The 23875-nt window shown below is 38.3% G+C and overlaps 1 protein-coding gene across 1 annotated transcript in view; it reads left to right on the top strand.

The window, feature by feature from the left end:
* The window catches only part of RBMS3 (RNA binding motif single stranded interacting protein 3), a 348682-nt gene that overhangs the window by 247478 nt on the left and 77329 nt on the right, over window positions 1-23875 (top strand). The window contains exon 6 of the mRNA XM_035890699.1: window positions 19345-19455. Within this exon, the coding sequence (XP_035746592.1) occupies window positions 19345-19455 (111 nt within the window). The remainder of the gene's footprint in view (window positions 1-19344; window positions 19456-23875) is intronic.

Below are 23875 nucleotides of genomic sequence, written 5' to 3' on the forward strand. Positions count from 1 at the left end.
ATTCTTGATTCCTTGCTTATCCTCAGTCCTGCATTTGCATCCTTACTAATCAAGGAGGAAAAAATTGCAATGGCAATTATTTTAAATGACAAATAGTGAAACTGTTGTACAAGTTACCTTACACACACTTTATTTTTGAAATACAAATTGTAAGAGGAGTAGCAGATGCCATTATGTAAATTCATTCTTCTAACAGTGATTTCAACCAAGTAAAGAAAATATAGTCAGAATTGTTTGGTGGATTTACATAATTGCACGTCTGAAAGACCTAAGTGGTAATAACTATTGTTAAATTACTTTGTAATATGATTTTTTAAAATTCAAACTAAAGTTTCAACAATTACTAATTGAAGGGAATTAACTAGGCATGACTATTACAAATGCAACCCACTGTCAATCTGATCTTAAAACTGAAATCATATGATTTTCCTGGTTTAGCTTTGCTGGCTTCTCACTTGTCGACCTTGCCTTATTTAGTTCCTGGGGCCAATGTTCACAGTTCATATTGATCTCCAGAAAAGGCATATAAACTCTGATATGAAGATTTGATGAGTTCCAGCTTTCAGAAAACATTTTTTAGCCACGTGTTGTGGTGGGATTGGAAATGAAGATTGCATTGTAGTGATTTTACAGCATGGTTGCTATTAGCAAACCGAATAAAACCATGGGACTCTCTTGTATAGACTGAGTGGGAACACTTTGCATCATGTGGTAGCCCTGTACGTCTGACCATGTTTTATTCAGTATGGTTCCTTAATTTTGAAGTGACTGGGAAGACTGCAGAAAAACAGAAGGTAGGTTTAGAGGAAGGAGCCATGCATGGCGTCACCATGCCTGAATCATCTGTGAGATGCCTGGCACAGTAAATTGGAACACCCTCCCCTGGGGTAGACCCTATGTCATTTTCCTGGTTTTGTTTATTATAATAATGCAAGAGAGGCAAATACTGAAAATGTTTCTACTGGTGGGTCATTGAGATCCTTGTCATGAAAGTCCATTCATATAAATGAATGCAGTCCGCTGCAAATGATAGTGTTCAGATAGGTCAGAAACCATAGCAATTGCATTGTGTACGGGGAGGCCTTATGGACAAATAAATCTCCTGCGCGTCATATGCTAACAAAGGTACCAGATTTTGGATTTGGAAAAGAGAGGACCAAGAGGCGGAAGATTAATAATGGAAAAAAACAGCTGGATAAATTTTAAGCTACTTGAAAAACACATTTGCAGCAGGATTTTCTTTTATTTCTCAAAAATTTTTCATGCAAAATCTTTAGTTTTCTTTCTGATGGGAGTTTTATTTTTCCAAGTATAACTTGCATCAGTATAAAATGGTCCACACAGGAAATGGAGAAGCAGAGCTGTAGCCATCCAAGCCTCTGGCAGAAATTTGCTTTTTGAGAGCTTGATGCCTTCAGAACCTCAGATCGCAAAGGCAGGAACTGTGCAAGTGCGTGTGAGTGCATGCAAAAGCGGGGGAAAAGGTAAAGCAGAAGGTGACAAAAGTTGTGGAACAAAAAGTGCCATGTTGAGATGGGCACTCTGCATGGTTCTAAGTAATTATTCTGATCACGTAGCGTAGGTGATTATGAAATATCCCAGGCAGACATTCCAATTGAGTTAAACCCATTAACGATGAATCTTGCAAGAATCCCTACAGCTTCCCATCACTCAATATCAGGCATTAAGATTGAATATAGGCATCAACATAGAAGATTACAGTCTCTGTAGAACCGACACTGGAGAACAGAGACAGGCAAGTCATCATCAGGCACAGAATTCTTCTGCTCAGAATAATTGCCTATTTGCTCTGCATTCCAGCTCTATTCCTTGGGCTTAGATCTCCTGCACATCTAGTTAGAACTTGCAGAATTAATATCAGGTTTCCTGTCACCTCACTCATTACTTTTGTCAGGGGAATTCAAGGAGGAAAGTCAAAAACATGTTTTTAGAGGCTATTTCTTAAGGACGTCTCTTTTTTTCTTTTTTTGTTTAAATAGAAACCTGTCTGTTAGCATGTCAGGTTATTTCTTTAGGCTACACTGGAAAGGACATCTGAATAAATTGCGATTTTACAATACAGGTATTGTTGCTTGAAGATCATTATTGCTTTATCCTTTCTGCCCACAGCCACACCTTCAAAAAAAAAAAGACTTTAGAATAGAAAAAAATAGGTTGAATAGCAGATTGGATGTGTTCTCTTTAGACTTCTCTTTCAGAAGACTTCTTCTGTTCTGAGTCTTAAAGCATGGGAGCAATGCTTTGAATAACATAGCAATATAAAAATGTGCTTAATTTGTTTAATGTAGTGATAGGAAATCTCAGTGGGCCTTTGTGTAAAGAATGATGATATACAGGTGGCTTATTGAGAATCTTCACTGGAAAAAAAAACTATGTCTTGCTTCTAGTTGTGTGGGATTTTGTCAAAGAAAAAAAAAAAGGCAATGATCCTTTAAACTTTTAAGTAGTTTTCTTTAGAAAGCTGACCTGCGTTTTCAGCGCTTTCTGAATGGAGTGGTGCATGGACACAGAGTGCGTAAGACCAGTACAGATTCATACTGGCTGAGGAAGACCAAAAAAAGCATTTTAATTCTTCATGCAGAGGAAATTCGAGTACATGAATACAGTCCCAAAGATACACTCAGAACAATTGCTACTACAACCTGCTTTGCTCCAAAGAGTGTAAATGCTGTTATGGAAAGTAAATTACTGAACTTCGTTAGTCACTGCCACTGAAATCAGTGAGTGTACTGGAATACTTACTCACTACTTCTCTTCCTTAACATTGAGATTTTCTTCACTGTCTTATGTATGCTCATATACGTCCCTGAAGTTCTAGCCATTATTTCCTCTCTCTGTGTTACAAAAATATAACGGATGCAATTTTCATTTCTTAATGATTATCTCCATGATCTGCCTAATCACTAATTAGCTAATAAATCCTTGCAATAGAGTAACAATGCCAGCCAGTATTTGACAGAAAACTATAGGTATTTTTATGCTTAGCTGTCTTCTTTTGTCCTCACTCAACTGGTTTCATGTCACAGATTTTTTGTAAAGGTTCACATACACAAAATATTAGTTTTCCAACATAATTTTGGAACCATCTTGGAGAGAGTGTACTTGAAGCAGTTCAGCATGAAAGAAAAAAAAATGCAGGTTGATTTCTCTACTATCATTGATCATAGAAACACCGAATGGTTTGGGTTGGAAGATCTTGGCTTTGTTGTCATTTTAAAATATCATTCTGTACATTATTAAAGTGAGGGAGCTTCAGATCATGCAAAAATTTTCTGGAAAATAGATTTTATATCAGAATATGAAATGAAATGAAAAGTAATGAGAAAAGAAATTAGGTTAAAAGGCTGGAAAACCCATTAGAAACTGTATGTTTATGTATTATCTAGCAAATCAAATGTCAGGGGAAGACATTTGTGAAATAATTATCAATCATTTAAAACAAAAAGGAAGCAAACAACAGAAGCCTACATTTTTATATTTCAGGGGCTAAATCTGGGCCGCTAAATCCATCAATAAAGCAATTGCACAGCATTATTCTGGTCTTAAGAGATGTTGAACAGTCACAGCTTCCATCGTGATCACACTGTCAGCAGCTTTGCTGGAAAACGTCACTCCCCAGACATTACTTTCTGTTCAGAGGTAGCACATTGTTGTTGAAGCGGGGGGTTTCACTTCACATGTGGAGGAGAGGAGACCACTGAAATCACGTTCACCAGAGTTGTCAGAGCCATAGTATGCAAGCAGAACAATGTTGAGAGTAAATGTGGAGTGAGACCTGGGGATGGATGGACGTGGGCCTTGCCAACTGGAAACTGGGCTTTACAGAAAAAGAATATTGATTGCGAAGCAGCGAGGCAGGGAAGAAAATGACTGTTTTGTTTTCCCTTCAAGTTTCTCTTGTGCAGGCATTCAGATTTGTGCAGGCTCTTCTCTAAGGCCTCAGTGTCTTGAACTGCCTCTTTACTTGTGCCTAAGACTGACATAGGGACTTGGTAGGAAAATTTCAGAGCTTTGCAAAGGTAGGTAAATTTTGGATAATCAACTGTACTTTGCTATTCTTGAAATTGGGCTGCAAAAATTCTTGAAAGTAAAGAGGGACAAGTCTATATTTAGCTAAATTAAATTTTATTAAGTACAGACTTACTTCTTTCTGTCTTTGCGGTAGCATCATCTTTGGCTTTATATGAAGATGACAGGGATGTGAGCACAACCTATTAGGTGACATTGCCCTCTAGGGATATAGGAGTGTGAGTTGGAATAGCTAAATATTGCAGTAAATAATACAGGTTTGTTTGAAGCTTTAGACAGCTGCACTGTGACTGTTCTGATATTCTGTATTTGATAACTTCCCACAGATACCTGGTAACATGCACATATATGTGTGTGTATGTCTTGTTATATGCAGAGACACAAAACACACACAGAGAAATGTATATATATATGCCCCTATAATGGCATCAAGTTGTTATTATCATTACAAGCTAAGTTTTCATGGGCACTGCAGATCGAGCTGTCTTCTGATGAAGCATTTTAGTGAGTTGATGGTGGCATTGCGAACTTGGATCGGTGAAAGCGATCTTCCCTCAGAGTGAAGTGGGAAATGAGGCTGAGAAAATAGGGCACCTAGGCAGAGCTCTTTCGGGAGGGTTATCTTGTGAATAAATACTGCACAAGAACTCAGGAGATCTGTACTCTGTGACTGTGTGACACTGGACAACTTGCATTATCCCTGAGCTGCAGCTCATCTCTTTGTGAAACAAAGAAAATACTTCACTACCTACTGGGAGAATGAATTCATTAGTGCTTGTGACGTGTTTGCAAACAAAGTCTGTGATAAGCGCCATTAAAAAAAAAACAATCCCACAACCTTATTAAGGATGCAAAAAGTAGCAGCAGAAGTTACCTTGAACAAGCATGGCATGACACAGCTTGAGAACTGCATAAGCATGCTTGTGCTCTAATCCTGCAACACTATTGCATGTTGCATAATGTAAATATGAATAGTTCAGTTGGTATGAGAAGACTCTTCTGCAACGGAATTAAAAAGCAAGAATAAGAGATACGGGTTTTAATCTGGAATAACTCCATGTTCATTTTATATGTTATATAATAACAGTAAAAGCTGATAATAAAAGCCAGTTTGGTCCAAGCTGACCATTTCAACTGAATGTATTTTTCTTCTAGTATTGTAAAGCAAGTCTTTCTGGTACAAACATGCAGTATTATTTTGGTTTGGCACAAAGGCACCCTCAAGCAAGGGCTTTTGCCCAAATGTACTTTCATCTTTGCTTATCCAAGGGCAAAAGCAGGCTGGTGCAAAGAGGCTGGGCTGAGCCCTGGGTCACTGTGATTGCATCCGATGTCACGTGTGCTTGGATTTCTGTCCAGGACATACATTCTGTCCAGGCTAGTTAAAAACCCAGTGCGCATACCATGTAGCCGACCAGTAAGTTTCTAGGAAATCTCATATGACTCCGTTCCACGGAATGCATGATTTGATAGATGCACATTAATTATATGGCACAAGTCCAAGTAGTCCAATTCTCTGGGCACCTCAGACAGAGGTGGAGACAAAGAATCTTACATTTTTCATCTCCAGCTCCACCAGTGAGTCCATGCTGGCCAATTCAATAAAGCTTCCTCCACCCTTGGCATGGAGTCTTAGTATCGCTAGTTAATCTTAGCTCCAGTATTAGAAGTTCTTCCTTCTCAATTCAGAGCTGAGTTTTAGAGCCCGAGGCTCTGTCCTCCTCGCTGGTAACAGCCCAAGAAGTGGAACTGTACTGCATAGGAATAATAAATGGCAGCATTTTTAACCATTTGTGGTGGCTTCTTTTAGGATCAACAATCAACTAGAATCCCAATTCTGAATAAAATCTAGGTTTCTGTTATTCCCCTCCTCAACACTGCTATTAAAGCTGGAAATAAACTACTTTCTACCATGTTTTAGAGTCATAATCAAGTCTCATAAGGCAGCACAGTATTCTCCTTGCTGTTAATGGTGTAGCATTAAAACTGATATCAGCATGTTGTGGTTCATTATCCAGAGATTTTCTTTGTGTGCAGACCTAGCTGAAGTATTTGGAGAACATCTAAAAATTTGGGTAGCATTCATGCTTTTGTTACTCAGTCTTTACCTTACCCTTTATTTAAACTCCATTATTCTTCTTCTGACCATCCTCAGGACTGTGGGATTTTTCTTCCATCTCTGGATCTGTACCAGAAAATGTTCTAGAAAAGCTTTTCTCCCTCTCCCTTCAGTCTGTTTGTCTCTCACCAGGTTGCAAAGTTCAGTACTGAGCTGGCCGCATCACGGCAGGAGAAAGCCATGAGGCCTCCGCTAGGCCTGCCACATTCCTCAAAGTAGAAAAGTTGTTGCCCTTTAATTCTTACTCTACTGTGTTGTCTTCAAGTTTTATTAGCAACGTGGCGTAGACTTTGTTCTCTGTCTCCAGGGAAATACTACATTGTAAGCAATAAAACTGGCAAAAAGAAAAAAAAAAGAAAGAACGGAAACTGAGAGCCAGATTAGCATCTCTGTTAACAGCAGAGTGAAAAATACGATCACATTTGCAATGGACTCTTATTAAGCTGGTGGAAATTGCAACCCAGAGGTCATACACTTAGTCACTGGCAGCGGAACATTGTCACTCCCTGCTGGCTGATTCATGAAATCATTTGCTCTGAAGAAAATTGCTGCTTCACATCAGCTGGAGACGGCTTTTGTCAGGCCAGACTCTGATACCGCTGTTTGGTTGTAATCATGCTTTGAATAGAGTTGCACGCAGACTCATCGTGTCAGCATGGCTGCATCCATGTACCTGCATCCATGTGCCTGCAAAGCAGGGAAGGATCCCGCCCAAATGGGGACAAAGCCTTAAAGAATGGTGGATTTTGGTGTCAGAGCCTGTTACAATTTCTCATAACATAATTTATCTAGAAGAGAGGTCCTTGCTTTTTCATCTTTCATGTAGTCATGTCTAATTTTGTCTCCCATGGCACTAACTGTTGGATCATCTACAGAGTTTTGAGATAAACTTTTAGACTGACTTTGATAACAAGAGTGGTGGTATTTTTATGTAGGAGAGACTACAGTCTCCTTAGTTTCACTCACGTTTTGATGCCATACTATTACTCTGAGACCATCTACAGTCTTAGTGGGTTCCTCATACTGCAACAGAACAAGTCTTCAGTCTCTGTTTTCCGATAAAACCACAGTTTTTATAAACTTCTATAATTCTGTTTGTTATAGGCAGTGTCATTCAGCCCATCCATTTGCTTTTCAGTTTTAGTGTTTTCTTGCTGCAACCTTTGTACTTGTGAAGGCCTCCGTTGTAATCCAGAAATGGATAAGGACATGAGTTGCATTTGCTCTTGTGTGAAGCTAGAATATTTTCAAGGGCAATTCAGAAGTATTCCTTTCACTAATCTTCCTGGTTTTCCCTTCATTTTCTTAAGGTGTTTTTCTTTACCTATTTCTATACCTTTTTTTTTTTCTGTTACACTTATTCTTCCTTGTTGTGCTTGGCTTGCTCCTGTTCTTATTGTTCCAGTATTTTTAACTGAAAAGGTTGATTTTTACTTTTCCAAGTGTAGCATTGAAATCACATTGCTTTTGTAATTTTTGGACCCATGGCAAAGCAGGATCTAGCACGACCTTCATACAACCTCTGAGACACGTTATTACATAGAGTTAAAGAAGATTAGGCTATCACTTGGTCTCTAATATGTAAGTTTGCTTCCTTCTCTGCCCTCAGCTGAAAGCTCTGCACTTGAAAATTTCAGAAGGGTTTATTATTATCTATTTAATATTCTAGGATATTGTCTCAGATGGTAATAAAGGATCTTTAAGCTGCAAGGGTTAGAATTTTCCTTATGTCATAGCATATTAGATTTAGTGTTGGTATCATCAACACATTTTGAAAAGAGCTAAGAAGTATGAGTAAGATCTTCCATTGTCTTGGGAAAATACTATAATTTCACTTTTTTGTCTTTCCCTTGGATGAAGTACTGGCATAAATACATGACTTACTGGAAAATTCCCAGTGAAACCACTGTGCAGTTTTCTGTCACAGAAATCACAGGACCAGTTGTGCCTTGAAGGCAGAGACTTACTTTAAGCTAGTGCAAAGCCTCCGTGTTCTGGCAGGAGCTCCAGGTGGTTGGATGCTTCGAGGGCTTGCCTTCTTGCCCTTCAAGGAAATGGAGTCACTGAGCAATTTTTTTTTCCAAGGCCCTTTGTTCCTTTCCCGGCACATACATACCAGTGCCACATTTGCTTCCTGCCTGCAGGTGCTTGGCGAGGGGAGCAGTGGCGTTTAGTTCAGTAGCACCCAGAAAAGTCTGTCTTGCAGACCCAGGACTTGGAAGTTGCCATGAGAAGCAGCCGATGCACCGAATTGGAGTTGCGGGGGGGTTTTGGTGTGTCCCGTGGTGCTGCGCAATCGGTGGTCCATGCGGAGCTGCTGCTCACCCCCTTTGCTGGGAAGAAAAAGGGAAGGGCTATCAATGTCCTTACTTATATGTTGTTTCCGAAGCACTCCCTCCCTCCCTTTGCGCCTGTTTACAGGAGAAGATGGTAGAGCACGCAGTGAGGTTTTGTGGTACACAGTAATTATCCTGTCCGTGGTGTTTAGCGTGATTTGGATATTCTCTACCACAGTGAAATGAACTCCTGCCTTTAAGAATCAGTCAGTCACCATCTCGTAAATGCTTTCTGCTGTGTAACCTATACCCAGCCACGGTTCTGACACAGTCAGGGTCAAATCCACTTTTTAAAGGTGTTCCTGCATTTAAATGAGGAAGCTGGCAATGCTGTGTGTTAGCTTCTAGCAAACTCCCTCATTTTAGGGCATGCACATTATGTCTTCCAGTGAATGCAGAAGAATAAAATTAAGGAAGGGCAATAACAATAAAAAGAATTTTCCCTTCAGCTTTTCCTTCTTTCTCACAGTAGTGGTAAAATTACATTGCTCAGCTATGTTTTAAATTACAAGTGATTGGAGTTTTTGCTGCTGCACCCAGTAGTCGTTGTTGGAATGTGTGTTAATTAGAACTGATTTAAATAAAAGGATTTTCATTAGGCAGTCTGAGAAAAAAAAAATCTGAATATTTCTGAATATTTTTAAACTGTAGAACAGATTGATAGCGGTTTAAAAATTGGCATTGTTTTTTCATTTACACGGGAATATTTCATGCATCCACACTAATCAGTGCTTCTAGGAATATGCTGTTTCAGCTCTGGTATCAAGAAGGTCATGTTACTGCTTTGACCGTGCACAGGGCATCTTTACCCAAACTAAATCTTTTTCCCTATTACAAGAATTTTCTACTGCTACTTTTTAACAGGCTATGAGTAGAGCTGCAAATAATGTTAGCGTTATATATGTGGCCACTTTTTTATTGCAGTGACCACTCACAAAGTCACAACAGATGTTTCCCCACAATCAGTAAACAAAATGTAGTATTTGAACATGTATGTCTGAATTAAATAAGCTAATGGTCATAACTGAAGTATTTTTTCCTCATGCAGTTTAACACTGGATTGCATAAGCTCTTCTGGACATTAATGGTATACAGATGTTGGAGTGTGAGCAGCAAATGCCAAGACTGAACCTTAATTAGTCAAAAATAAATGTCTGTGTACAGCAATTATCATTACGCTGGTGGAAAGAAATCATTGTATTGACATAAGACATTTGGCCAGGTTTCCTTGTTTATAGTGAAAACATATGTTTGAAAAGAATTTTTTTTTTCACTGTAATGTTAGTTCTAGCACAAGGAACGATGTGATGGCAATGGCCTGGTTTATCTAAGTAAATACTAAATTAAAAGTAACAAATAATTTAATAAATAAATTCAAAACTAAATAATAAAGAAATAATTCAACAGGTACGTGAAATAACCTTGTGTTAACAGAGCCAGAATTAATTCTTTGTACTGTATAAATTCCAATCATTTTGTTTCTGGACTGTCAGTACAACTAAGTTTTTCTTAGTGGGATAATAGCAAAGTCTCTGTGATCAATAACATTAGTTTATGAGAATAGTAAAAATAGATTTTATAGCAGAAGTGAAGAGCTATTGTTTTGAGAAGCAGCTTTGGCTAAAAGCTTTGCATTTGCTCTTTTCTCCTGAGACTACTAAAGAGAACACTAAAAAGTAAAATGGGTGACCACAGAAGCAAGTAGGGTCACCCATTACCAGGGATTCATTTTATTTCCATTAGAGGGGAACTAGAAAGCATCTCACACTATTTGTACCTGATTTTCCATTATAAATTACGGTACATGAGATCATTTAAAAATTGCTGAGCCTTTCAGATGAAGCTGGCTCTGTTGCTGTTCCTTAATAATTGAACAGTAAGAAATACAAGATCTCCATTTTCATCCAAACAAAATAACTTCTGAGATTATGGGAGAGGGCAAAAAGGTATATGAAGTACGATCTTCCTAAAAGCTCACAGGGCAGTCTCAGAGGGTATTTAAAGAGTGGATTTGGGTTCACATTTAGAGGATGAGGTTTTTTTTCAGTCAACTTCTACCTGCAGGTTGGAGTCCTGGGACCACGCACTCAGCTGGTATACGATGGTATAGGAGCATTCAAGTGGTACGCCCGTATGAAGTAAATGCACTAGAGTCAGGGTGCTACTTGTTTAAAAAACCATGATCCAGCTCAGACCTGTCCTCTAGTTCACTGCTATAACATAGGAACTTTCAGCTTTAATGCTTCTCTGGGATGAGACACAGCAAGACAGCAGAACCTCACTCTGTAGTTTTTTGCTGAAGACCAGTTCCTGATGACAGGCTAGCAGTTGTCTTGACTTTCTGCACATGTTGTTACTAATCTGACAGGATTTCAGCTTTTGGCTTAAAGACCCAGTAAAACTCTAGCATCTGTAATTTCCGAGTGGTGGCACTGAACGAAAAATGCTGAGAGAGGCAATAAAGTTTGTGAGAGAAACTCCAGCATAACTGCTGTCATATTTACTTTCAGTTCAAGACACAGGCTAGGAGCCCCTGCTAAAACCCATTGAAGGTGTTGATAGAGTTCCCATCAACTTCACTGGATCTTGGGATCTTGGGTTGGATATTATTCACCTGTTCCCTCCTAGTTCCTTGTCACACATGGCAGAAGCATGTGCCAGCAGGGCAAGTCATGGTCTAGGAATTCACAATGAAAACCAGTAAAATGTTTTAAAATGCTTTCAGGAATTTTTTTAAGTTTGGCATTTTTTTAATTTCATTTGAAAGAATCAACTCCTGCCCAAACCTGTGTAGTATAATAAGCTTCTGCAGCAGTAATTGTACAAGAAGCCAATGTCATAAAAATGGTAAAAGCAACCTTTTTTCTTATTTTTTAATAAATCATAGAAGTCAGAATCCCAGATAGTAATTAACATTTGAAAAATCTATTAAAAAACATAAAAATACAAATTTTTTTGTTGTTCTTTGAAAACTGTTCACACTTGTCAGCTATTGTCAACAAGGAGAAACTCTTGATAGGGGAGCATTGCATTATCATATCTTTATTCTACTAATTACTTGCCTAGTTTCCAGAAAGACTATGTAGGCTCTTCTTTCTTTTTGCTTGGTTACCCTGGCATGAGAGAAGTACAGGGGAGCTGGGGCATGTAAGTTCCATGCAAAAATTCTTCAAGTGTGGAAAGGTGGGTTGGTTTCCTAAGCATTCATTTTTTAATGGTGCTGACTGAGCTTGTGGGGCTTTGCTCATTTAACAAAACAACATTTTATATCTACTTGTTTCAATATTTATTTATTATCTATCTGACAGATAATACATGAAGTGCTTTGAATGACTTGCAACCAATACTCCTCTTCAAAATATGATACTGTCTCAGTTTTTTGGTACACGGCTCTGCCAGTAAGGCAGGAATCCAAGGGAGTCTGTCAAAGTGTTTTTTGCAGGAGGTATTAACCCAGCCAAATTTTATGGTTTGTAGTTAGAATTGGCACATTAAAACAATGTGCCCCAAATTTCACTTAGTTATGGGTCTTGTCTGAAAGTCCTGGAAAATACAGGTCTAAGCACAGATGAGTGAAATGATTTCTGTGAACTGATGCATGTACTTAGTTGGTTTGATTGCACAGTCATTCGACAAAAGGACCTCCTTGTTGCAAAGGCTCTTGGAAAAACTTAAAAACTGCAAAGCAAATCACTCCTCAAAGACCCCACTTCCTTTTCATCCAGTAGTTTAAGGTTGTGAAGAGCTGTCATGCACTGGGCGCAGAGGATGACCTGCAGCTGATATTTTTCAGCTTTACACCAGGGACCTCCAATGGGGCAGAACTTTGCTGTATCATCAAGTTGGAGGAAGCTGCTTTCTCTGGCAAAAATCATGGGCCCGACTCTGCTCTTGCTCTCAGTTGCCTCAAATTTAAATTTGGCTTCCATCAAGTGGCTTTGGCTTCACTGAGAAACTCTCTCTAGCTTCTGTGAGCTCTGATTCAGGACTTTTGTGTAAAATAAAGGCAGAATGCAACATGAAAGTACAGTGTATTATTTAATTAGTTATTAGTTCATAAAGTTAATTAATGAACTCCTTAATTCTGTTCAGGATTTGCTTCTCCTCCATTCATGCTCTCCTACGGAGACCAGCACTAGAGTTGGTGGAGAAATTCAGTTTGTTAAAATAAAAATATGCTATCGTGTTACAACATTTCATCACTGTTTTAATACTGCAATTCAGCTTTGATTGGTTTTATTTAAGTTTCAATACCATATTGAAGCATCTGTTTCTATATGTTATCTTCATAAAATAATGTATCAAGTTAATGCTGTCTGTTTCTCTTTGTCAACAACATTGGAATGGAACATTTTAATAGGCCTGAATCAGGCGCTCTCAATCTGCTCTTCTGTTGAAAATTTTAAAATTAAAATAGTTTTTTTAAACAAAAACAAACTGTAAAATGAATGTCGCAGTTTCTCATAGCAAGGAGACTCTAGTTTCTGATCCGCTTTAACAAATCCTTATAGGGGTTTCTGCAACAATATGATTAAGTATAACTTAACTCCTATGTAGTAGCTGGAGTGTTTGCATCAATAGCAACAAGATCTTGACCACGCCTCACAGTTGTCATGCTGTTTCTTCAAAATATGCATACCGTTATCTGTTCTATCTGCGCTAAATAATTTCTGTTTCACAGAATAGGAATGCTAACTTTATGCTTGACACACTGTTTCTCTTCTGGGATTTATTTTCCTTTTCTAATATATTCTTGCTCTTTAGAAATAATTATTATACAAAAAGATGAAAGGATTGCTTCTCATTTCTTAAGACAAAGAGGTGAACTAGAGATAATTACTTAAGCTATAATACAGTTTATCGAAAATAAATCACTTCTTTTTTCCTTGCTAGCCAAACAGATGTTTGCTTTTTAATTGTTGCTTTGGGGTAATTCTCTGTTATGTAAAGCTGTTTCCCCAATTTTTATAATTATATTATGAAAGTGGTATGTTGTAGAAACTGAAATACAATGTTAACTCATTGTTTTGCTTTCTTAATCAGGTGTACAAGTGCACTGAATATCATGTAGTTAAATTTAACTGTAAACCCACTGGACAAATACACTGTATATTGCTTGACCCATGTAAAAGCACTGGCTCTTGCACAAACACTGAGCAGCAAAGAATCATTTGGACATGTAATAGCGCACTTTTATTATGCTTCTATGTGTATATGTTAGGGTCTGTCCTGTGACATCACTTCCGCTATCGTGGACTTCTGGGGCAAAATCTCTTACTCCACAAAATTATCAACTCTGTCCTTCAACAAGTCAAGCACTCCATGTGGGATAGGATGATGTGTTTATTTGCTTGATTACTTACTGTTTCCCTATTAAGGTAACGCATTGTCCTTACATGTCCTTTTGTCCTTTTGTGTCACGTACCATCTTTTGTAATTCTTCATCTTCATTTTCCAAGAGAAGAATGGCTATGGTTGTATTTTTTAATCTTCCTTGAAGTGAGGGTTTTGTTTATTTGTGACTCTGGATGAATAAGTATTGCATCACAAAACTTTCCTAGAAGCCAGTGGACTCGCTAGAACAGACTGTCACGCTATTGATGGGGTCCTGAAACTTCTACAGTTTTAAAGCTTACAACAGCAAAATTCGTTTTGTAAATAAAGTCTGTGGGTTGTGTAAAGACCATAGTCTTGGTGGCTACATCCATCTGAGCCCAGGTATAGAATCAGAACCTTAACTTGCTTTGTCCTGCTTTGCTTCTAGAGCTTTTGTGCCTCTCACGGCTCCCTCTGAAGAGGTTTGCTTAAAAAGTGGCTTTGATGTTCCTGTAGGATTAAGGTTTTCTTAAAGACTAAAAATGATTGATCTGTGGCAGACAAAGGGGCTGGTTCTTGTATGGATGTTTCAATCAGATACTCTGTGTGATTTGTACATGAAAATGTTATGAAAATAATACTTAAAAATTGGAAGAATGTGAAATCTTAAAGTTTAAGAAGAAAAATAGTTATCAAAGCTTGATCAGTTTGGATGCTTGGAGTAATTGTGAACTCAATTATTGCTCTGCTCCTTTTTTATTGTGGAGGAGGACTCACCAAGGCTGAAAAATGAATCCAGCTTTCTCATAAAAACATACTTTGAAAAAGATCATTGACTGTGCACTGCCCATTCATTGATATACCAATGACTTTCTCATCATTTTTCTTCACATTAACAGAATGAAGGTGTTTAAAGATGCACATGAATGTTCGCAATGCACTTGTTGCTAGGTGTCTACAAGAAATGTTATGTTCATTTCTGCACAAGATAAGAAGAGGAGATTAAACTCTTCCTGACATGCTGAAAAATATTCTGTCTTCAAAAATATTCATAGTGAAAGCAGTTAAAATGCATAAATATGTTCTTGTTATTACTTTTTTATATACGTAAGCCTTGCCATTGCTGGACAGATGATGCTATATGACTAAATTGGAAGTTGTGGAGAACAAGCTTTTCTCAGTAACTCTTAGGATAGAAAAAGTTTCCGAGCACCTGAAATAATGAAAAAGATTCACTGAATGCAAATGACAGCTTTCATCTTCCTTTATGAAGCACATGCTCATGAATATATACATTTTTGCATATGTAGAAGCTCAAGTGTATCTGCCTTCCGATGAATGAAAGAATAAGGAAATTATGTATTCAGAACTAGTTAGAAGTTTGCTTTTTTTTGTTGAATTCTCCAATTTAATTGAAGTTGCTTTCCTGAGACGGAACATTTCTAAGACGCTGCCAGATTCAAGAAGGGGGCACTGTTATCCCCATCTCCTTTCATCTAAAGGTTTTGTCCTGTTTTAAATACCACTGTTGCTTTTGGTGATACAACAGCCTTTTGGCAGTTCAGTGCTGTCTGTCTGCACAGTCTGTCCATCTAAAGTAGCCAAGCATGAGAAGCTCATCTCCTAAGGGAACTCCAACGATATCGACAGGCTTGACTGACACAAAACCAGTCTCTCTCTTTCATCTCCACTGAACTCTTAGAGTAAATTCAGGGCCTGATTGAAGGGAGATAGGGCTTTAGCCATTGACTTCCATGGGAACAGAATTTGAACACTAGCAACTACTGCCCTCTCCTAAAGCAGCCCTGAATATCTTGGCAAATGCTGTTTAGAAGCACTATCAATTTGATCCCACTTCCTTCTCAGGACTGAAAGCCAAGTTCAGGGCTATTTGTGTCTTATTACCTAGAGCAGACTTTGGATGGGAACTACAGCAAGCATTTAAATCTTCTCCTTGAAAAATGGGTTATGGCTTAATGAACCTTGTTCAGGCTGAGGCTGTTATTTATTCTTGATATTTGTATTTGTTACTGTCAGGTAGAAGTCAAAGAAAGAGCAGTGCCTTCTATCTTGAAGAGTTTATCAGGATGGAATAGCCTGAAATTTGTCTCAAGTGAGTCAATTCTCACTTCTCTGACAGGAAAATACCAACAGTAGATTTTCCAGATATGCTTCAAAATACCACGCATGCTCTAAACTTTGAGGATGTCAAGAACCACACAAAAATGTGCTTATCGCTTTAAAATATGAACATCTACAGATATCCAAATTACATTTTCTAATAAGTTACCAGTACAAAAGGTGAGAGAAGAGGCAGGGACACAGGCATTTATTTTTAGTCAGTGTGTTCATACAGAGGAAAAGGAGAAAAGTAAAAATTCAGTCCATAAACCGAAGAGTGTCTGTCTGGAATGGAAGAGAGCAAAAGCAGAAAAAGCTTAGAAGTTTCCCTTTTTTCCTTCTTCCCCTTCTGAAGTATTTGTGGGTAAAATATCCCACTTCTGCTGCAATCCTTTGCTATTATTCCCATGATGTTGATATTGTTTGAACAGTGCCTAAATATTTTCTTTTTGAATTGATAACCATAGTTGCCAGTTGTGATTTTTTTCTTGTCTGAAGTAAATTTATTATTTTTAAAGCACTTCTGACATATCATGAAACCATTAAAAAAGAATTCTACCTAGAAATAGTTTTGCTGATACAGTGGAATAGGATACGCTCTTTCCTGTATCTTCTGTTGTTAATGTATTTGACTGGTAAGAATGATGATACTAACGTCAAATATTCATGTACATCTGATCTTGCGAAGCCTAGAGAACCTTTCTTTCAAGGGATTTCAGGAGGGCTGATGTAAACCAGAGATTTGAGTTCTTCTGTGTAGTTAGAGCACCACGTTTGAACTAAGACTCTCTTACACTCTACCATATGTCCTGAAAGAAGAGAGATTATTCATTTGATTTCTTTATATATTGAGGTTGGTTACCATAGTTGTTTCTAGGTGTAAACCATTAAGACCTCCACCACTTCAGAGATAAGATAATTTTCTATCTTGCTGGTTGTAATATGCTACCTACCTGTGTTTCAAAAAAAAAAACAAACCGAAAACCAAACAACAACCCAAAACCATCTTGTCTGGACTCTGTCTTCCTGTCAGGACATTTTCTTCTGATATTTTTGCTTATGTTAATTTTGATTGACTTTTTCCCCAGAATTCCCCTCAGTTTCCTGTAGAGGAATATAACCTCAGAAACTTGCCTGTGAAGGGCATGGTACCATTGTCCTTTTCCATCTTCTTCCCTACCTCCTGAAAAGTCTGTACAATGTTTTTCATGTTTCTTTCTAGATAGGGGATTAAGTTGTTTGGCAGTCCTGTTCAATCTCAGCCAATTTTAGGAAGCCCCAAGTTAACAAATAAGAGGTTGTCAGATGGTAATGCTGGATACTGGGAATTCCAGAAATGGCAACAGCTTCCTATTTGTGGTTGGCTAATATAGAGAGAGGATATGTAGTAAACCATATGATTTCCTAGCTTGCTCAACCACATCATAGGATATGGGCTAATACCACATGTGTACGTTAGCAGATGATCATGGCATGTGTAAATATCCAATGTGCAGATTGGTTTTACATGCTCCTCCTAATGGTATTGCATGCTGCTTGATAGTTGTTCAGTGCTTAAAACAAAAAGCTTTTGAAGCTTCAGATGTGATGTTTAATAGGTCTTTCTCTAATGCTAGCTTAGCACTTGCTCCTCCCTCACAGTCACATCAAAGTGAATTGTAAGTAACCACTCTGAAATCACACAGCATCGCACTGTGGAGTAAAACTGGTGAAAGTGCAGGGCAATCAGCCCTGTAAAATCTCTCCATCTGCAGAAAGAATCTCCATAGCCACCTGAATGCTTTTAAACCTTCATTATTTTAAATTTAAAATGGTTGGCTGAGCATTGCTTCTACCAAAATCTGATACAATAATCGAAGTCAGAGGTGGGGAAGGACCTCTGGGGTCACACCGTCGAGCTTTCTGCCAATAATGGATTGTTCCCTGCAGTTCAGTTTCTAGTGACCTTGGAAATTACTAGCTGGTAAAATGGTAATGAAAAAACAAAGCTGTTAAAGCTTCAGAAGTAGCAAAAGTGATGCTGTCCCAATGAGAAATCATGGTTTTGATGTGAGATTCTCTCTGTGCATTGCTCCTTGGTTGCAGTTTTCAAGTGATCAGAGTTTTAATCTACGCTTTCTCACCCACTTTGAGCTGGCTGTAACTAAGAGGTTGGGGAAGGTGAACTTGTTTTAATATTATATGAACTTATCTCATCCTTAATCATAATTTTTATTACAAATAAATAAGTCAGCAACTTGACTAAGCCCCCTACCCCAACATTTCTTTTGCGTCCTTGCATTTGTAAGCTTTCAACATTTCTAGCTTGCCAGAAACAGGGAACAGGGAGGAAAAAACAGATTTCTTGCTTTTTTTTCCATCAAACCCTCCAGCTAATTAATTAGATGCTCTACTTGTCATGCCTGGGAACCCAAAAATTCCTGCAAAGGTTCAGATGTGACACATCATTTTTAGATTTCTTTCAACCAAGCCAATATTGGTTTGCTTCTCAGTTGACGTAGGCAGTAAAGTACAATCCTGACACACACCTGATGAAGTGGGTCGAATTTGGCCCCTCTTTTAAGAAGGAGGCAGCAAAGGCAAGCTCCCACAAGCAAGCTAATTACAGTTTTGGCTGAAAATGGTTTAGGAGGCTGGTAAAAGCTGGGTAGATGGGGAAAGATCCCAAGACACAAAGTTCCCTTTCTGTTATACCCATTTGATGTGTGGTAATTTCTTCACTGGGGGGCCCCATTGTGAGCTGCCTTTTGGGGTGTGCAGCTCTCTGAACATCCTTTCTTGCTGGGGCTCCGGCCCCGCTGACTATTGTATTCACACACACCAGATCTCAGTTGGAGAGGAAAGGGGTTTTCTCAGCTGCCAACTTGCTTAAAAGAGGAGTTAAGAGGAAAAGAAAGCTAATTGGACTGTGCTTGGCAAAAGTCTCCGTTTTATTCTGTTTATTCAGATTTTTAAAGGATTGGGTGCCGAGAAACACAAAAATAGTGAGAACATTTATTCCTTAAACGGATTCTTGCAAAGTTTTTACAATAAAAACAGAAAGCTGCTTTAGTAAAGCAGTGTTTATCCTTGCGCTAATGCTCGTCATGAATACGTGTCTAACTTAGCTGGAACTAATGCCTGACTCTACTATTCCATAACAGCAACTTAACATTCTGCATAGGCTGATTATTTTTTCAACAATATTTGCTAAATTCTTTTAAGGGCTGCCAGTATATATTTTTTGAAGCTTAGTTAGTCAGAACAGCTGCCAGTGGAGTCAAGGCTAAAAGAGGCAAAAAATATCTGCAGAAGGCAAGATTTTACTTCAAAAGATCAGTATTACAAAGCACTACTGTTGCTGGTATAATCACTTTCTTTGGGGGGGAATGCTAATATAGACTGGGTTTCTTGTCTTCACAGCCCCCACTGAGCCTTTGCTGTGCAAATTTGCTGATGGAGGGCAAAAGAAGCGCCAGAATCAAAGCAAATACACACAGAATGGAAGGCCGTGGCCCAGAGAAGGAGAGGTAAGTGCCACGCGGCAATTATTTTCCCAGGGTTTGGCAGAAGTCAGCTGCAGACCTGGAGGTCTACCTTTCAGGGCTACGAAGAAATCAGATTGCACACAAAATACAATAGTTTCACACAGAAAAAGGTATATAAGTAAGGGGGAGAGGGAGGCTTATAATAATGTGCGGAGTGTAAGGTTACAGGAAAAGAGATTTTCAGAGCTTGGTGCGGAACTGTGCGCAGCCTTGTCCCGCCGTGAGCGCTCTGCCTGCAGCCAGACCAGAGCCCAGTATTCTCTTACTGGTGTGCCGCCAGCACCCATAGTGTACCTTCTATAAAGCCCAAATCAATTTACACTTAAACAAGTCAGCAGTGTTATTTCTTCTGTGTAGTTCCTGGTGATAAAACATCATCAAGGAATAGGTGGGCTGGAAGAAAAGGGAAGGATGCACTTGCACATCCAAACGTATGGTCTACCTAAAAGTTTCCCAAAACCTTATCCGAGCTGGGCCCTTCATTCTGTCCAGCCAAAACAGTTTACAGTAGCCTGGCTCCATTATGTGTACAAAGTTGAAAAAAAAAAAAAATTCTTAACAGTCTGCTCTGCTGAAAATAGTGTGTTACTGGAGTTTCCTTTCTGTGCAATTGTACATGAAGTGACTCCAAATGGGGGTGAAATTAGAAGTATTTCCATCCTAAACACCTGTTATTTGTGTTTATGATTGAGACTTCAAGGAAAACAAAAGTATGTTGCTCAGTTGCAACCCACTATAATACATACTGGTTGGTTTTTTTTTTTTTTTCTTTTTGTGGGTTTTGCTATGTTTACTTCAATTTTACAAAGCAAATAAACGAGAAAACTATTTGGTATTTCTTAGTTATTTGTTTCTAGAGGGTTTCTGCTTTTTTGTAACTACTTGGTTTTGCTAGCTGATACTTTTTGGACCATTAGCTTATGACATATATACTCTAGCACGATTGGTGAGCTCCTAAAACAAACAGAAAGGCCTCTTGAAAGCATAGAAGTTTCTCCCTCCAGCAAGGTAGTTATTGTACACTGTTCCAACAGCAATGCTCCGAAATATTTTTAGCTTTGTGGGCTGAAAGTGCCAGTGTGGCAGCCACATTCGCTACAAGAGATTGCAGAAGTCTCCAAAGGTTCATTGCAGTCTCTTATGTCGTATGTCTCAAAAAATGGAGACGTCTTCTAAGAAGCCATTATGGTTTGTCATGTTAAGGATCTACTGACGAACAAGTGCCCAAGAAGTACTTCAAGTGGTAGACTCAGGTCACCATGTACATAGCTTGAAAAACAAAGGTCTATATATAGGAGACAATAATAAACCCTTAATAAGGTCAACAATCCATATTTTGAAGACCTCTAAATCCCTGTTTAAATAGTAAATGCCCTCGTAGCTATTAGCTTTGCTGTTCTATACTTCCTTCAGTTCAAATCAATAAACAAGAGAATATAAAGTTAAAGCCAACAAGCCACCATTATGCCTATGGCCTCAGGGCACCAGCTTATTACATCGTACTTAGTTCATTTGCTGCTAGTGGAGTGGCTTATATTTAAGCACAGTGATACAGATCCCTGTGACCTACAGGCAGGGTGTGGTTGGTGTGTTTATAGCACCAACATTTAAAAACTAGTTTTCAGTGCTGGAAGACATCATTCCTTGTTGTTGTTCACAGTCAACTACAGAGCTGTTGTCACGGCATAATCTAAAAATGTGGAAAGATTGTAAAAATACAAACTCAGAAGTATTTCAGGTTAATAATGTGCTCTGTTTTCTTAGATTTTCTTAGACTTTTGCTGTTTACTAACATCTGGTTAATACCTTGCTGCACATTGGGTATTTACCGCTCAAAGCATCAAAGACAAGAATGCATGTTCTCTTTTAGGGTCGCTCATTTCTTTGATTTCTTCCCCACCGTTGTTAATTTTCTTATTGCCAATGTAAAATCCTTCTGTGTAACTACTCTTATATTTTATATGCAATAGGCTTTCTCTAACTCTGCCCTTCAGTGATCTTACTCTAACCATGGTGTACCGTTCCGTTGTTCTCTGTGTAACAGTACTCGGGTAACCTTCCTACAATTATTCCTGTCAACTTTAATTTCTTTAAAAAAGAACAGGCAGCAAGTAGGAAGAAATAATTGATATATGACAAGTGTCATAGTTCTGATTACAAATGGGATTTGGAAATATTCCCTGAACCTCTGCTTTTTCTTGGTTTCTTCCCCAAAGAAAAGCATTGAAATAGTGTCCAAGAGATTGTTCCCTCAGTATTTCCACCCTGGCCAAATCCTGCGGTATCTAGACCAAGATGTATTTGGCTATCATTCAGATAAGCCTTTGCATTCTTGAATACTTACGTGAAGGGCATTTCTAAATCTTCTGAGGTTTAACCAGCATTAACACTGAGCGTGCATGAGGATTATTGCTTGGAAGGACAGACCCCAGAGAAATGGCAATAACAGTTCTGTCACTGGCCTCAAATTTGAGTATGCGAAGCAGGGACAGGCAGCTGTGCCCAATATTCTGCTGCAGGGGGGAAAACGGCAGGAGATTTAGCAGGGAGGAGCAGGTTTTACCTCTCTGGCCATGCTATTCTCAGAGGCCAGTTCTCTCTTTTGTAGAGACCTTCTGGGGAATTTTGTAAGAGAGGATTGCTTTTTTTGGTAAAGTTTTCAGACAATACTGCAGAACATAATAAAAAATCTTATTCCTATCATACATTTTTGTAGATTGCCTCATAAACATATAGAAATACTTTAGTTGGCCGTTAGAGTGTCTTACCTTTTAACGTCAAGTCTTTAGGAATACACTGAATTTCTCCAGGGCTTTTCAGGGGGGTTTTTTTGGTACTTGGTTACTTGGCCAGTGGTAACCAGGGAAGAATGCCTGACCTTGAATAGCACTTTCTAGTCCTTACCCTTCCTCTCTTGGTTGAAGCCTCAGGAAATACTCAACGGATTTACTGAGGCATTTGACTGAGGATTTGTGATGGCTGACCAGTTCTGGACTAAGGAGCTGAGAGCTTAGATTACTGATGGCTTTATAAAAGGCTGTCAAAGTAGGCATCTAACATACAGGTTCAACAAATGTACAATGAAACCTGCAAACGTTGGAAATATTTGCAGTGAGATTCTGACCTAATAACTGAGTTATTAGTTTATTTATTTTTTATTTCAGGATTGTTTTTTTCTGAGTCACACTGGTTTAATTTAGCACTCTGTTTTGAAACTTTCCCTGACAAGATCATGTTGAGATGGTGATAGAGGGTAATCATATTCAAATTCTGTCTGTAAAATATTTGATTTAATTTACCTCCAAATTACAATTGACGAGTCTAGAAGTGGGTGACATTTCTCCAAAAAAATGTTCATTAGCTAGAAATGCATCTGGGGAATCAAGAGTAGTTACAAATTGAGATCAGACTGGATTTAAAACTGCAACTTCAATTTTACAACATAATCTTTTATTGCAGATTTACAGAAACTTTGTTTTGATTATTCAGAAATAAAATCTTTGATATGTGTATTTAAGAGAGGTTTTATTTGAAATTTATCTGGTAGAAAGGGAGAAATCTCACATAAACTGAAAACAAATTAAATGCTTTGCATCAGCCCAAAGCTGGTTATTGTTTACATTCTTCTAGAAAGGACAGTGCTAGAAATGGTAGCTCTTCTCTGTCTGGTTGGCCCAAAGTGATTAAGTTTTTTTTTTATAGTCACAATGTTTTGAAACCTTTGATAGTTCATTTGCAAGTTTCTGTAAAATTTAGACCATTTGAATATTTGTGTTGTCTTTCTTGAAAGAGAATATCGCCATTACAGTATTGGTGCATATATCACAACAGCAACCTGTACAATTGAATGTGACATCCTTGTCGTTGAATTTGGTCTGATGTCTATGATGATATTTAGTAGTTGCCACCAATAATTCTTATATTGATTGCTTTCTGGCTTCTGCAGTCAGGGTTACATTTTTGTTTCTCAGTAGCCAAGAGGTTAACCTCCATTTCCTTCCCTTCCCTCTCTTCCTCCTTTCCCCCCTTCTCCTTTGTTTTCTTTCAAAATCAATTGGTCAAATGCCTATAAAGAATTAAACGTGTTTTTAATTCTTTCTTAAAAAAAGAAGATGACACATTAGTTTGGGAATGTTGCTTTTGTTAACAGTTTTTCTTTTTACCTGCTACTCATTACAATTTTGTCTAATGCAAACAGTAATTTAGAGAGAAAAACATGCAATAAGTAATTCGAGAGACTTCACGATTTTTTTATAAAGTCAGTACCAGTGAAGGGCTGAAGCAGTTGATCCTGGTGCCAGTCATTCCTTCTTTATCAGCAGCAAGCATTTATAAATGATTAGCAGATTCATGCCAAGCCCATTTATAAATCAGATTTCTTTTTATTCTTCCAAGGAAATAGGTAC

This window comes from Egretta garzetta, unplaced genomic scaffold (assembly GCF_000687185.1).
Source record: "Egretta garzetta isolate BGI_Z169 unplaced genomic scaffold, ASM68718v1 scaffold313, whole genome shotgun sequence".
Classification (NCBI taxonomy): domain Eukaryota; kingdom Metazoa; phylum Chordata; class Aves; order Pelecaniformes; family Ardeidae; genus Egretta; species Egretta garzetta.